General features: G+C 38.9%; 2 protein-coding genes across 6 annotated transcripts in view; one reads left to right on the top strand and one right to left on the bottom strand.

Annotated features, from left to right (window-relative positions):
* The window catches only part of TPK1 (thiamin pyrophosphokinase 1), a 464,784-nt gene that overhangs the window by 63,374 nt on the left and 388,692 nt on the right, over positions 1-12,718 (bottom strand). The window lies entirely within an intron of this gene.
* The window catches only part of LOC149127620 (uncharacterized), a 126,566-nt gene that overhangs the window by 104,427 nt on the left and 9,421 nt on the right, over positions 1-12,718 (top strand). The window contains exon 3 of one of the 2 annotated variants that reach the window (XR_016231800.1): positions 289-605. Coding sequence is in view for 1 of the 2 variants with exons in the window: in XM_089329605.1 (XP_089185731.1) it covers positions 5,524-5,616 (93 nt within the window). In the remaining variant the exon portion in view is untranslated. Of the gene's footprint in view, positions 1-288; positions 606-5,523; positions 5,617-12,718 lie in introns of those variants that run through there. The other variant, XM_089329605.1, reaches the window with a different exon arrangement.

The raw sequence follows: 12,718 nt of genomic DNA, 5'->3' as shown, positions 1-12,718 counted from the left end.
ATATTAACAAACTGCAACATGTCCACAGGAAAGTTTGTTGAAGGCAGCTGGAGAAAATGTTGTATGATGAGTAATTCAGGAAATTTGAGATATTTACCCTAGAAAATAGTTCAAAGGAAAGTTATGAAAAATGACGTCAAACATACAGCATGTGATGGAAAGTGAGACTTGGGGTCCATGGATTTAGGGACAGCATGAATCAAATGATATGGAATTTAGGAGAGGAGAATTTATACATTCATCACTTATGATCTTATTGTTCTTTTTGTTTGTTTGTTTGTTTGACAGGCAGAGTTAGAGACAGAGCGAAAGGTCTTCCTTCCATTGGTTCACCCCAAAAATGGCCACTACGGCCGGCATGCTGTGCCAATCCGAAGCCAGGAGGCAGGTGCTTCTTCCTGGTCTCCCTTGAGGGTGCAGGGACCAAGCACTTGGGCCATCCTCCACTGTACTCCCTGGCCACAGCAGAGAGCTGGACTGGAAGAGGAGCAACCAGGACAGAATCCAGGGTGCCGGCGCTGCAGGCGGAGGATTAGCCTAGTGAGCCGCGGCGCCGGCCAAGTTCTGTCTTTCAAATACCCTTTGAGCATCTGTAGTCTATTTCTCTGCTTGTCTGTGTTTATATTTTCATTAAAATCAAAGTTCCATTTTAAGGAGGAGAAATTTGATAATACTTAAAAAATTCAAACTTTATAAAGACTAGAGTCTTATTCAGCTCTAGGTTTTTGTCACCAATCTAACTATCTGAAATACTACCCATTCAATACACCTTAAAGTGCAAAATACTTCTGTGTAATAACAATTGTGTGTCGCTAAAATTGTTTTCTGACTTACAGATTTGTAATTGGATTTTTCACCATAGTTTTGACTTCTTCCCTATTTTAGAATTTCATGTTGGATGACCTCTTGCAAGCTTCACCCAACTTTTTGTGGAACAAAGTAGGCAATCAGGGGTTGGGGGGAGGAAGACTGACACTAGTGAGTCAGGGAATGCAGGGTTCTTCAAGTTCATCTACATCAGCTATGGGGAGATGTGACCAGAACACGGGTCCATGATTCCATGTTGGTCTGCAGTGTATTTGCTGCCTTATTTGTCTGTGTCTCCTACTTCACCTGGCCAGGATAATCATTTGGAACTACTGCAGTAAGCATATGGCACATCCACAAACATTCTCATTTAGTAAATCTGCATCTTGGCACTGTAAATTCTAACTAATCTTTCACCATGTTCATGCATGTCTTCTTGACAATCTTATTTGGATGGAATTGAAAGTTGAGAAGGATGGACCACCATAAAGGTAAGTTCTTTGGATCAGAGAGGAAAAATTAAGTCAACACATACAGTTCTACCTGTGAACCTTGGTGTGCACTCTTCATCAGCTCTAATGTGTATCCACGCTTCTAATTCTCCCGTTCCAGTATATGTGATGTTCATGTCTCTTCATCAGGGAGCCAAATATACTTAACAAACATGACTAAAGTATGTCTGTCCTCCCTGGACACACACACACACATACACACACACACGCACAGTTTTAGAGACATGCCCACAAACCCTGTTACCTGAAGGGCATCACATAATCTATTTACTCAGTTGCAAAACATCAGGGCATGCAGTGCCACTGAAGAATTTTTTTTTTAAATGTAGGACAGCGATTCTTAAAGCCAGAGGTATTTATAAGCTCCAAAGCTCACCTAGCTTTCTAGTATGGGTACTTCGATTTGAGAAATCACCAGTATAATACTTGACTGGATTCTCTAAATCCCCTGCTGAAATCATGGACTCATTTTCTAGCCCTCATAGTCTAACTAGGAATGACTGACATAGAAAGTGTTGAAAAGAAACTCAAACCAGGAAAGACAGAGGCCAGATCAGATAGCCCCAGTTTTCCTAAGACATCTCGTAACATCCATAATCACTGAACCAGCCTAAGAGAAAAGGTTAGGGGCTCCATTTCAGATCTTCATCCTCAGGCTCGAGGTCACAAGACTGCAGGCTTTTCTAGGAATGCAGAATGGAACACACATAAAACTATCATCAGTCATCAATCAGTTACAATTACTATTTCCATCCATTTTTCTAATCATCGCCTGCAGTAACTTTGACCTGGGCAGTTCAAAATCAGATTAACAGAGAAACATGGAGGGTATTTATAATATAATCATCCACAAATTCTCTAACACAGTCGACTATTCCTGCCTACCCTTGTTCATGGTGCATTTAAACAAACATTGTATGTTCACCCCCATGCACAGAGAAGGTAGAGAAATGTGGTCTTGCAGTGAGAATATATGGATAATCACATGCCACATTCCTTTAGCCCAGCAAAGGCACACATTCTTTGGATTGCTGATTCGTGGGCTTGTAGTTTTACACATGTCCTATGTATATAACCATACAAAGTTCATAATTTTGAGAGCTACCATATACACACACACACACCCCTCATATATACGCATCTCTATGCACTTACACAAAAATCTCTCCATCTTATTCCTGGTTTTTTTTTTTTTTTTTTTTTTTGGCCAACTAGGATTTATCTTAGTAGTTTCTACATCAGGTTCTTTTCACAATAACAGCTATATTTTAAATTTCTATATATTCACCTTCTCCGTGAAAAAACTTTAAGATGGCCACTGACAGTAAATCACGAGCTGTTTTCTTCTATTTGGAAATGTCTTATGATTAGCCTTTCTCAATCCTGCTTATATAGTAGTGTGTGCACATAGGTATCTGTGTGTACTTAGACATGCACCTCACTGACCAGACTTACACTGAACTGGTTTCTCTCTACTTCTTGTTATATCATTAATATGCTTCTTCCCCATCCTCTTTTTCACGTGCTCAGAAATTAAATGTCAGGAGTGGGCGTTGAGGTGACCAGTTACGATGCCAGTGATCCACATCAGAGTCGCTGGGATCTTTTCCCAGCTCCTGCCTCCAGATTCTTGCCAATGCAGGCAGGCAGCAGTAGAGGCAGCGGCGGTGGCTGAAGTTACTAGTTCATGTCACTCGTGTGGGAGACCTGGATTGAATTCCTTGCTTCTGGTTTCAGCCTTGGCCCAACCCTATCTGTTGCTGGCGTTTGGAGGGTGTGTCTGCAGATGAGGCTCCTCCTTTATTTGTCCCTATCTCTGTTGCTGACTCTCTGAAGTAAATCAACTTTTAAAACTGCATGTCAAATCATTTTTAAACATTTTATTGAATATAAAGTCCTTAAATACTTATGATCAACAGATTTAGTTTGAAAAAAAATATTTAAATGATATAGTAACAGAGGACAGAAAAATTATGTGGTTGCTAAAGGAGAAAATTCCAGCAAGGTGTAAATTGTTTATTTCACTGTGATTAGGTACAAAGACCAGGGGAAGCAAGCAGAGTATCTCTAGTTAAAGGCAGGCTAAGTCATCCAGGATAGCCTGGCTATTGCAATGTAGCTATGCAAACTAGGGGCAATCTGGCATCTTGGTACATTGCATGCTTGTAATTCTATAATCTTAACTCATTAAAATGAGAGATGACAGTGGGAGAGCGGAAGAGACAGCATAAGATTGCATCTGCTGTCAAGTTGTTCCAAATGGATTTCGCTGCATTTCTGTTGTTCTTCAGGTAAAAGGATTAGTTGCTGTCTGCATCCTAGGTGAAAACACCCTCAAGGAACTGGAAAGCTTGGTCAAGACTGAAACATGCTATTTTCAGACCACTGTCTTCTCTTTCCCATCCCACACTCAACGCTGCGTCTTTCTGCAAAGGGTAACAAACCTCTGTATTCCTCAGCACTATTTCATATGAAGTAGCAGAGAGTTGCTTTCACTGGGCTGCATGACAGGCCTATCTTCAACCAGAATAATACAATTAGGTATAATACAACCAGGATATTATGAGTGGAAAAGGAAGGTGGGCTGCTCAGGGGCCTGCATTGTCATTCCCGGTTGCACACTTACATCTACATTGTTCTGCCTGCCAGGAAAGCTCATTTTCCTTCTCCTCTGACCTCCTGTTTCTTCTCCCCTGCTCTCTCCTACTTATCTCACTCAATTTTAATGGCCCAGCTCAACTCGAAGCTAAATGATGAAGCCCTCCCAGAGCGTGACAGTGATTTTCCTGTATGCACTTGGTGTCATGTGTTTCCTACACAGTTCAGTATTTCACTATATGCTGTCGTTGTCCTCTACGTAAAAGATCTGTCTCTTCCCAGCGACCCTGGTGTTCTTCAGTCAGCACTGTGCTGGCTAGGTTTACAGAGATCTGTCGTATTTAGAAGTGATGCTTCTAAGAGCTTGGAATTATAAAAATTATTTTGGAGGGAGAGGCAATGTCTTCTACTTTAAATGTTTAGCAATGGAATGTTTTTAGATTCTTGGGAAACTAAATAATGAAGTAATGTTAAAACTAAGATTAGAGCTCAAATTGATCTATGTGTAATATCCAACATGAATGCATTTTACTATTGTGCATTTTTACATTTTAAATATTTTATTCAGTTGAAAGGCAGAGGGACAGAAAGACACAGAGACAGAGATCTTCCATCTTCTGGTTCATTCCCCAAGTGCCTGCAGCAACCAGGGATGGGCTGGGCCAAAACCATTTCTAGGTCCCCCGTGTGGATGGCAGGTTCCCAAGCACTTGATATCATTGTTTCCTCCCAGAGTGTGCATGAGTAGGAAGCTGGGACAGAAGCGAAGCGAGACTTGGATCCGTGCACTCTGTTACGGGAATGTGGACATCCCAAGCAGCATTTTAAACATTGTGTCATATGCCCACCCCTAGTTTATACAAACATGATGTTTACAGATGATAAAGTGCTGGATAGCAGGTATATTATGAAATAACAATGCATTTAAAGTAATAAATCCATTTTACAGTAATAAAAGTGGGTTAATACATTCATCAACAACTAAGTATGATTTTCTACAGGGTATAATGGGATTTATAGTATGTCAGTTCCACAAATATATCTAACTGTTGATACATCATTTCTTAGAAGTGACATGCAAAATGAAGTATGCAAAAAAAAAAGCTTGAAATAAGCATCCTTTGTTCACATATTTTGAGATGTGACATTAGAGTTATTTATTCATGAGAATTTTATAATACATTAGTAAATATGCTGCAGGATATGTGGAAAAAGTAATGACGGCTTAGTAATGTGAATTTTTTTCTCCAGCCTTTTCTGAGAAATAAATAAGGTGAGCCTTTCTTTTCAATTCAAAACTTTATCTTCCTCTCTGTAATTTAATTTTGTATTTGTATGGTTGCTTATTCTTTTTTGAATCTGCTGTAGGTCTTCTACTAGACTCAAGCCCTCTGGCAGCAGATTCAGGATTTGACATCTTTTTTCAAGGCCTTGCTCTGGAATACCCACTGTAACGTGTATGCATATAGTAAGGAACGAGAGCTTCCCAGACAAGCAGAAAGGGCAAAGGAATGGAAACGGTGGCCGGGGTGGCACCTGCTGCCTGCTAACCACAGGGCCCCTGTGCTATAAGGACATTTGATGGTCATTATCTCTATCCCCACAGCTACCGTCATCCAAAAATCAAATCTTCAGTGTTTATTGAAAGCTTGGCTCTCAGGCCCTGTCCACGAAAGTCCTCAGGAAAACGTACAGACAGGTAACATTAATATACATATGGTGCTATGAGTTCTGTATTGCATTTGTAGAGGGATAGAGGAATAGGAATATGGAGAGAATATATTCATACAGGTGAGAAGAATATGAGGAAGGCAGGGATCCAATGCAGTTGGCTGTTGCTAAAGCAAAAAGTGCAATACACAAAATAGTAAGGGATGGGGATTAAAAAGCACACTATTTTAAAAAGTATTTTATCAATTTATTTAAAAGTGACAGATCTTCCAGCCATTGGTTCAATTCCCAAATATCCACAACAGCTGGGGTCAGGCCAGGCCCAACTCCATCCAAGTCTTTCACCTGGGGCTCAGGAAGCCAAGTACTTGACCATCATCTGCAGCCTCCCAGTTGCCATTAGCAGGAAGTTGGATCAGAAGCACAGAGTACCTGGAGACTCTAACCTGGCATTCTTATGAGATGTGGGCATTCCAAGCCATAGCTTAACACGTACCACCACAATGTCTGTCCCCGAGACACACCAGTTAACATGGCTACTGAACTTGTACCTCATCCATGTGCAGGTGATGGGCATGCACCAGAAACGTAAGCCAGAAAGTAACAGTGTCGTGTAGATAGCTCACTCTGGCAGATTGCAAAGATATATTTGAAGGAAAACCATTGCTGTGTAGGATTAGAAACAAGAGACTCAACTAATACTGCAAGGGTATTTGAATTGGAAATGAGAGAAAAATTCAAGAAATACTTCAGAAGTATAATTACCAAGACACTTGTGTCTAAGTAATCTTTCAAGTGTAAATTAAATATCACTTTCTGGTTTAAACCTTTAGATGGTTCCCTAATGCTCTTAGAATAAAATACACATACCCTGCCAGGGCTACAAGATTTTTCTACTGCTGTCTTTATCTCATAATGCAACCATTACCCCCTGTCATAGGCCTCTTTTGTGGTTTTCAGAAATGCCAAGACATTTTCCATAGCATTTGGCACTCATACTCCCCTGACCATTTTTCTTCTCTCAATTCTTATCAGAGTGGATTCTTTGTCATCTTTCTCGTTCTTTAAATCTCACCTCAACAAAGGAAACTTCCATGAAAACCTCATTAATGTGATCCTCCTCAGTTACTGTCTATATTTTTAATCTAATTGCCTCCACAGCATTTAATATTCCAAGTATAGTAATTATTAGAATAATATCACTCCCTTCCCTGGATGTGTCAAGAGTCCTCAGATTCTTTTTTTTTTTTTAAAGATTTATTTTTTCCCTGAAACCTTTTATTTAAGGAATGCAAACTTATTGCATTTCATAACTACAAGTTTGGGAACATAGATTCCTCCCACTGTACCTGCATTCCCATGACACTCCCATCCCTCTTCCTCCTTTCTCTCCTGTTCCCTATCTTATATTTTACTGTGAGATCTATTTTCAATTAACTTTAAACACATAGAATTAACTGAATTCTAAGTAGAGAGTTGAACAATTAGTATGGGGAAAAAAAGAGCTGTTCCTCAACAGTCAAGACAAGGGCTGTTCAAAGTCACTGCATCTCAAAGTGTCAATTTCACTTCTATAGATGACCTTTTAGGTACTCTATTACTTATCACAGATCAGGGAGAACATATGGGTATTTGTCCTTTTGGTACTGGCTTATTTCACTAAGTATGATGTTTTCCAGTTTCATATATTTTGTTGCAAATGACAGGATTTCATGATTTTTATCACTGTGTAGTATTCCATGGTGTATATATCCCATAATTTCTTTATCCAGTCTTTAGGTGATAGACATTAGGGTTGATTCCATATTTTAGCTATTGTGAATTGAGCTGCCATAAAGTGGAGGTGCAGATAACTCTTTTGTATGCTGATTTCATTTCCCTTGGGTAGATTTCCAGGAGTGAGATGGCTGTGTCATATGGTAGGTTTATATTAAGATGTCTGAGGTATCTCCATACTGTCTTCCACACTGGCTTTATCAGTTTATTTTCCCACCAAAATTGGATTTTCCCCACATCCTCACTAGCATTTGTTTTTTGATTTCTGTATGAAAGCTATCCTAATAAGGGTGAGTTGAAGCCTCATTATGGTGTTGACTTGCATTTCCCTGATGGCTGGTGATCCTGAGCATTTTTTCACGTGTCTGTGGGACATTTGGATTTCCTCTCTTGAAAAATGCCTGATAAGTCATTTGCCCATTTCTTAACTGGGTTGCTTGTTTTGCTGTTGTTGAATTTCTCGAGCTCTTTATGGATTCTGGTTATTAATCTTTTATCAGTTGCATAGTTTGCAAATAATTTCTCCCTTTCTGTTGGTTGCCTCATCACTTTGCTGAGTGTTTCTTTTGCAGTGTAGAAACTTCTCAATTTGAGGTATTCCCATTTGTTATTTTGGCTTTGATTCCCTGTGCCTCTGGGGTCTTTTCCAAGAACTCTTTGCTTATGCCAATGTGTTGCAGAGGTTTCTCCAATGTTCTCTAATAATTTGATGGTATTGGGTCATAGATTTAGATCTTTAATCCAGTTTGAATGGATTTTTGTGTAAGGGGTCTTACATCATACCTCTGCATCTGGAAATCCAGTTTTCCCAGCACCATTTGTTGAAGAGACCATCCGTTTTCCAGGGATTGATTTTAGCTCCTTGATCAAATGTAAGTTGGTTGTCTAGTATTTTGTTGAGGATTGTTCAGTCTATGTTCATCAGGGAAATTGGTCTGTAGTTCTCTTTCTCTATTGTATCTTTTCCAAGTTTAGCAATTATGGTGATGCTGGCTTCATAGAAGGAGTTTGACAGGATTCCCTCCCTTTCAGTTGTTTTAAATAGCTTGAGAAGGATTGGAGTGAGTTTTTCTCTAAATGTCTGGTAGAATTCAGCTGTGAAGCCATCCAGTCCTGGACTTTTCTTTGTTGGGAGGGAGGATCTTTATTACTGATTCAATTTCTGTTCTGGTCTGTTTAGGTTTTCTATGTCTTCATGGTTCAAACTGGATAGGTTTTATGTGTCCTGGAATCAATTCATTTCTTCTAGGATTCCCACTTTACTGGCATACAGCTCTTGGTAGTCATTTCTGATCATTCTTTTTATTTCTGTGGTGTTTGTTACATTTCTTTTTCCATCTTCGCATCTCTGATTCGGGTCTTCTCCCTGGTTGTTGTTTTTTTTTTTTTTTTTTTTTTTTGTTGTTGTTGTTGTTGTTGTTGTTGTTAGGCCAGTGTTCATTTCACTGATAGTTTGTTTTTTGGTTTTGGTTTTGTTTATTCTCTAATTTTAATGAATTTTTTCTCCTAGTTTTGGGTTTAGTTAGCTGCTGTTTCTCTAGGTCCTTGAGATGCATTGATAGCTCATGTATTTGGTACCTTTCCAATTTCTTGATGTAGGCACCTATTGCTATAAACTTTCCTCTTAACACTGTTTTTGCCCTATCCTCTAAGTTTTAATATGTTGTGTTGCCATCTTCCTTTGTTTCCAGAAATTTTCTGATTTATCCAATGACCTACTCTTCATTCAGGAGTATGTTGTTCAATCCATGTGTTTGCATATATTCTAGAGATTCTTAAGTTGCTGATTTCCAGCTTCATTCCATTGTGGTCCAAGAAGATGCATGGTGTGATTTCAGTTTTTTTTAATTTGATGAGACTTGTCTTATGGCCTAATATGTAGTCTCTCCTAGAGAATGTTCCATGCACTGGTGAGAAGAATGTGTATTCTGCAACTATAGGATGAAAGTTCCATAGATAGATAGATATCTGTTAGGACCATTTGATCTGTAGTTTTGATTAACTGTTGTTTCCTTGCTGACTTTTTGTTGATCTGTCCATTGCTGAAAGTGGGACACTAAAGTCTCCCATTACTATTGTATTGGAGTCCATGTCTCTCTTTATATCTTTTATTTTATTTTTTATTTTTTGACAGGCAGAGTTAGAGAGAGAGATCTTCCTTTTCCATTGGTTCATCCCCCAGATGGCACTTTATATCTACTAGCTTTTCTTTTAAAGAGCTAGGTGCCCTGTAATTAGGTACATGTACATTTATAATAGTCACATCTTCCTGTTGAACTGATCCCTTAATCATTACGTAGTGTCCTTCTTTGTCTTTTTTTAACAGTTTTTGTGTTAGTCTATTTTGTCTGATATTAGGATGGCTACACTAGGTCTTTTTTGATTTCTGTCAGCATTGAATATCTTTTTTCCATCCTCTCACTTTCAGTCTGTGTGTATCTTTGTTGGTGAGATGTGTTTCTTGTAGACAGCAAATAGATGGGTTTTGTTTTGCCTTTTTAATCCATTCAGCCAGTCTGTATCTTTTAACTGGAGAGTTGAGGCCATTTACATTCAACATGACTATTGATAAGTAGTAACTTGACCTTGCCATTTTCCCATGAATATTCCTATTGTTTACTTTGGATTCCCTTTGCACTTTTACTGGGAGATTTTCTGGTTTCATCTTCTTTCAGAGTGATGACCTTGTTTCTGTAGTACATCCTAAGTGCCTTTTGTAAGGCTAGAGACTGGTTACAAATTCTTTCAACTTTTGTTTATTATGGAAGGTCTTTATTTCACCTTCATTCATAAAAGAGAGCTCTGCAGGGTATAGTATTCTGGGTTGACATTTTCTTTCTCTTAAGACTTAGAATATATCTTGGCATTCTCTCCTAGCCACTAGGGTTTCCGATGAGAAGTCCACTGTGAGTCTAATTGGAGACCCTCTGAAAGTAATCTGCTGTTTCTCTTGTGTAGGTTTTAGAATCTTTTCTTAATGTTTTACTGTGGAGAGTTTGACTACAATATGTTGTAGTTCTAGGTGCTTCCTGTAGTTGGATGTCCCTTTCTTTCTCCAGATTAGGGAAGTTTTCTGTAATTATTTCACTAAAAAGGCCTTCTAATCCATTTTGTCTTTCTACACCTTCAGGAACTCCCAAGACCTATATTTTGGGTTGTTTGATAGTATCCCATTTATCTCAAAACACTGTTTTTTGGTTTTCTAATTTGTTTTTTTTTGACCTAAAATTTCCAGAGATTTGTCTTCTAGCTCAGATATTCTTTCTGCTGCCTCACAGAGTCTGTTATTAAGGCTTTCCACTGCATTTTTTATTTGATCTATTGAGTTCTTCATTTCTAATGTTTCATCTTGATTTCTCTTTAATATAGCAATTTCATGGGTTAAATTTTCAGTCATGTCATGTATGGATTTCTTTAATTTGTGGATTTTCTTCGGATTACTTCTAAGTAATTTTTTGAATTCTGTTTCTGGTATTCTAGCTGTGCATTCTAGTAGTGAAGCATTGTGTTCTTTTGAGGGCATCATGCTGTCTTTCAGAGTTAAGGGAAGTGTCCAAGGTGACTCTCCAGGTGGCCATGGTAAATCTCTCTCTTCGCCCACCCCCCCCTTTTTTTTATCAGAGAGCAGGTTTGTTCAGCTCCTTTGGCATAGTCTCATGCTTATTTACTCTTCTCCAAGGAGACCAGTGGGTACAATATTCATCTATGCTGCCACAAGAATCACACAAAGGATCTGTGCTATCTTTTTTTGTGAGCATGGATCCTGCAGCAATGACCTTCACCAGGGAATCGGGGAGCCCCGAGTTTGTGGAACCATCCACAATGACTTTGCAAAACCAGCCAGAGAGATATAGATAGAGAGACAGAGATTGATTGATTGATTCTGTCCACTGGTTCACTCCCCAGAAGGCTGCATGCAATGGCCAGGGCTGGGCCACACTGAAGTCAGAAGCCAAAGTACTTCAGCCGTCTACTAATGCTTTTCTCATGCCATCAGCACACAGTTGGTTCAGAAGTGGAGCAGCTGGGGCCAGCGCTGTGGTGTGGCAGGTGAGGCTGCCACCTGCAATGCTGGCATCCCATGTAGGCACTGGTTCAAATCCCAGCTTCTCCACTTCCAGTCCAGCTCTCTGGAAAGCAGTGGAAGATGGCCCAAGCCCTTGGGCCCCTGTACCTGTGTAGGAGACCCGGAAGAGGCTCCTGGCTCCTGACTCCAGATTGGTGCAACTCGGGCTGTTGCGGCCATCTGGGGAGTGAGCCATTGAATGGAAGACTTATCTCTCTCTCTCTGCCTCTCCTTCTCTCTCTGTTTAACACTGACTTTCAAATAAATAAATAAATAAATCTTAAAAAAAAAAAAGTGGAGTAACCAAGTACTTGAACTGGGGCCCATATGGAATGCCACATCACAGGCAGTGACTTTACCCATTATGCGACAGTGCTGGTCCCAGGATCCTCAGGTTCTTGGATTTTGATTACCAATGACAGTGCTAGCAGAGTGGTGCTTGTTCTATGGACATCCCTAAATAAGTGTGTCTGAGTAAGCATATATATTCATCCATATCACATAGATGAATGAATGAATATACCAGAAGATAAGTTACAGGAAGAAATCTTGTGGTAGAGCCAGATCTGTCATCTAAGACTTATCTGATTCCATATTCTACTTTAATCCACTATTCACAATACATGTGGGTTATTTTAGCGTAAAGAACCTATTTACTCATATTGTTAGGAACATGTTACAGAAGACTTAGCACATTGATACTGTTCTCAAGACAAAAGCAAATATAAAATGAGTAAAAGCACATTCATGTGGCCTTAGAGACTCTTACATGCCTCAGGAACATATATCTACTTACACAACTATTTTCACACACAAATATTGTAATTATTGTTGGTTAATTTGAAAATCTTTTCTCCATTTCTCAGAAAAAATGTTTAAAAAAAGAGTAGAATATGGAGGATAAGAAGTTCACTATTTTTAAAACATGCCAGAGCACACTGATATCGTATACAACATTTTGGCTCAGATATTAACAAGTGGCATTTAAAAAACAACATTGTTAGTTTTTCTTCCCTTTGTATACTATTTTGTGAAATACTTGTAGGATTTTCTAAAATTAAATAATTTTGATATACCATAGGAATCTTGATTTATGTATGTCTAGATTCTCCTACATTTTATAAATGTTAGGTAGCACTTAATACCATAAGATAATAATAGATCAATGACATTTTTATAACTTTCGCTTATCATAAAGAAAGTGAATACAAGTTAGGGAAGAGCAGTATTAAAGGAGTAACTTTCATTTTGGATTCAACTCAATTTCAACCGCTCTTTTTATGGCAGA

The sequence above is a fragment of the Oryctolagus cuniculus genome, chromosome 3, assembly GCF_051225735.1.
Source record: "Oryctolagus cuniculus isolate XC-2025 breed Fujian yellow rabbit chromosome 3, ASM5122573v1, whole genome shotgun sequence".
NCBI lineage: Eukaryota > Metazoa > Chordata > Mammalia > Lagomorpha > Leporidae > Oryctolagus > Oryctolagus cuniculus.
The sequence above is the reverse complement of the archived record's forward strand: the minus strand, read 5'-3'. Positions and strand labels throughout refer to the sequence as shown.